Source organism: Culex quinquefasciatus, chromosome 3, assembly GCF_015732765.1.
Source record: "Culex quinquefasciatus strain JHB chromosome 3, VPISU_Cqui_1.0_pri_paternal, whole genome shotgun sequence".
In the NCBI taxonomy this organism is placed as follows: domain Eukaryota; kingdom Metazoa; phylum Arthropoda; class Insecta; order Diptera; family Culicidae; genus Culex; species Culex quinquefasciatus.
Window position 1 is genome coordinate 155,458,274 of NC_051863.1, and position 3,761 is coordinate 155,462,034.

The 3,761-nt window shown below is 35.1% G+C and overlaps 1 protein-coding gene across 1 annotated transcript; it reads right to left on the reverse strand.

Annotated features, from left to right (window-relative positions):
• Positions 1-658: 658 nt before the first annotated feature.
• On the reverse strand, positions 659-1,344 carry LOC6045475. The gene has a single exon (XM_001862806.2). The coding sequence runs from the start codon at positions 1,321-1,323 to the stop codon at positions 715-717; it is 609 nt and encodes a 202-aa protein (XP_001862841.2). The 5' UTR covers positions 1,324-1,344; the 3' UTR covers positions 659-714.
• Between the last annotated feature and the right edge of the window lie 2,417 nt (positions 1,345-3,761).

Below are 3,761 nucleotides of genomic sequence, written 5' to 3' on the forward strand. Positions count from 1 at the left end.
CCGGATGGCTGCACAACGCTTATCTTGCTGTTTAACTGTAATTAAACGTATAATAGCACTAGACTCTCATCCGGTTACAATATTCCAACACGGGAGATACCATGTTTTCCTCTTTAGATGAGCGTGTAATACTATCCAGTAAGATAAGGGGCTCCTGGCCGGTACCTTGCTAACCTCGGGGATTGGAAGGTATGTTAGTAAACATCTATCTAGAATGCGCAGAGATCTCTACGTCACCTAGTGGTATAGATGTTTGTAGGGAGGTTTTGGACTCAATGTTAGTAAATTGAACGTTTGTTTTTTTAACACCATCACCACCACCACCAAAACAATACCATCACCACAAAAAGCCATGCTAGATTTTAATACAAATACATTACAAAACGAACACAACAATAAAATCATCTTCCTGGCCCTGCTGCCCACACGATACTGACGCGCAATAATATCAATTACCACAATGACCCCCCACTGCATGCATGACTCGAACATGAACACGAACACAGCACAAAGAGAACACCACAAAAATCCATCTTCCCATCACCACTGCTTGCACGATACTCGAGTCTCTTAAAAGTTGATCAAATTCTAGTGCATAGTTTAGCTTAAAATGGATTTTTCTCTGGAAAATTTCTTTTTTTATCATAAAAGCTGTTTATTTTTATTTTTCTTAAACTTTTTATTTGTGTCAGCCCTTCTTCAAAACGACAATAATTATTTTGAGATCATTTTAAGCTTCTCAAGCATGCTTGTACTAGTGTAGCTAGCCAAATGATTGTCAACAGTTTTTGTGAGATCACAATACTTTACGTTAAGAGTGGCCGCTTCTGTTACTGCTCTCTTCCCTTCTTTGGAGATGCTGAAAGCATGTGAAAAAAGTGTACCATATTTTCGGAAATTGTCCGGCTTGGACAACAGTGTAGAGTACGTTTCGCCAGTTGTTGCCCAGCAAGCGAATGCTAGCAGTGTTTTCTGCAGACCTCTGCGAAAATCTTTCTCAAACCATTCGGCAAACTTATTAAATGTGGTTTCTTGATTGGAATCGATTGCGGGAAATAAGTTCATCAGTGATTTTTGATCATCTTCTTCTGTGGTAGACTCAAACAGAGAAAGAATCATGTTTGGAGGGATGTCGATTTTCACAGCACTGGACGTTTTAAGGTTTCCAATTATTTTCGCAAAATATTGGTGTTGAGCCTTTTGGTACACTTTACGTAACTTTTCTATTTCTTCCGCTAAAGTTTCAGCTCTAGCGCACTGGATAAAGGTGAAGATGAAAAAGATCATCAATATCTTATTCGGTACAGTAGTCGTCAACGGCATTTTATAAATTTTACTTTACAAAACTGATCCAATCCAGAGTGAGTTACGTTGGATAGTGCTTCATATCTTTATTTTCCGATTCTTTTGAAATAAACTATTATTGAAGTACATTCAGCTGTATTAACATTAGAACAACACATGTTTGCTTTTGCTATACCTATCCGTATTTGTTAACCTGTCATCTGTCTTGAGTTCTATTACAATTTTCTCGATGTAGATGATGAAAGTGAATTATTCTTAAACTTGCAGTTAAATGACATATTCATAGCAAATCGAAATGAAAATCCAAATCAATAGCTCAAATTTTCAAACCACTCAACCATGACACGATGTCAAGATGTCATCACCGCGCAAGTACACCTCTAATCAATCCCGTGCTCCAAAGCCACATGCAAGCCTTTCTCCGTTCAGGTGGAAACGGTTTGTATGGGAGGCCCGCGACAAATGAGGGCAACACACAGCTTACCCATATTTGCACTACTGAATCTCAAAACTTGCGCTGCGCTACTTAAAACGACGGATTATACAACAATATAATTGTAACATGCTCGTAATTACAGGACAACCACACCGAAGCTGCCCATTTCGAGCTGTGAAGACTTTGGGGGAATCACATTTCGAAATGGTTTATTTTATTTCAAAAATATTAGTGTCAGAATTTATATCCCTCTAAGTTGAATAAAAATAATAAGTTCTTTTTGAATCTTTTGACCATTTTCAAATATTACTAACCCATACTCTGCATGATTTGTAGGGCGTCAAATTGGCAACCCGAGCAGACGGAAATAACTTGGGAAGGTCAGTTTTTGATATTGTGAGAAGATCGAAATATGTTATTGGGATGATCGGATTAGTTGTTAAAATAACAAAAATCAATAACAAAGATTTGTTCGAAGAATAACTTAAACTGTTATTATGTTGTTATTGCAATAACAAACCAATAACACAGAAGGAATCATGAAGGAATAACAAGATTTGTTATTTTGTGCGGAGAGGTAGAGCAGCATAATAACAAAAAATGTTATTGAACTGGTATGTCTCCATAACAAAAAAAGTTATTGTTTTGGTTTATTTGTAGTTTGCAAATAAACCTGCAGTTGCCATAACTCCTCTGTACTAGTCAGGGCTGCAGAGTCGGGTACCTCCAAGCGACTTTGAATCCATACTTTGAAGACAAGTCCGACTCTAGATGCAGTATATGACGTCAACGACGACTTCAGCTCTCCAAAAATACCCGACTTCACAGATTCCGACTCCAAGTAAAAGTTGCTGAAAATTTGCTGAATCCGATGCAGTCTCCGAGGTTTCACTCCAGCTCGAACTTCAACGTCAGATCCGACTTCCTGGCTCTGTGAAAATAATAACAGTTTTTGTTGTTCACACTTCAAAATTTCCCAATAAATAAATCAATTCCGTTAGGGAATATAACAAAATTAAAAAAAAATGAAAGTTAATTTTATCGGATTAATTTTAGCTTGGAACACCATTCATGGCCAAAATAATGACCCTGACGAAATTGGTCAAAACTATCCCATAGTTCTAGCCAATTTTAGCAAAGTCCCTTAGGGGGTATATCAAATAATTAAAAAAATCAACTTTCAAAATTTCAACTTTTTAGAATAATTTTAGCTTAAGGACCCCATTTCATGGCCAAAATAATGACCCCGACGAAATTGGTCAAAATTATCCCATAGTTCTAGCCAATTTTAGCAAAGTCCCTTAGGGGGTATATCAAATAATTAAAACAATCAACTTTCAAAATTTCAACTTTTTAGAATAATTTTAGCTTAAAAACCCCATTTTATGGCCAAAATAATGACCCCGACGAAATTGGTCAAAATTATCCCAAAGATCTAAACATATTTAACAAAAGAAAAAATAATAACAGATTGTGTTATGGACACTTAGAAACTTTTCCATTTGTGCGATTTGTCGTAATTTTATTTCTAAGTCAGTATACCGAAACAATAACATTTTTTGTTATTAGGCGAGTTTTTGAAATGTATAACATTTCCTCTTATTAGCGTGTTATTAAACATTTTCAATATAATATCACTTCAATAACAAATTTTGTTATTTTATCAGAAACTGTTGTTATTTTTTCTTCTTGAAGTCCCGATCAGACGGTAATAACTAAATTCATGCCATTTCAATAACAAATATTGTTAAAATAACAGAAAGTGTTATGGAATATTCTTGAAAAATCCATTTTTGCATAAGAGTTCAATAACAGTTTATGTTATCATAACACAATTTGTTATCGGTCTGATATTGATTGAAAGCCAGAAAAACTTGGGAATAACATTTTTTGTTATGGAAGAATACCTCCAATTGTTATTGGGATGATCGGATTAGTTGTTAAAATAACAAAAAATAATAACAAAGATTTGTTCGAAGAATAACGTAAAATGTTATTAGTCTGTTATTAGAATAACAAT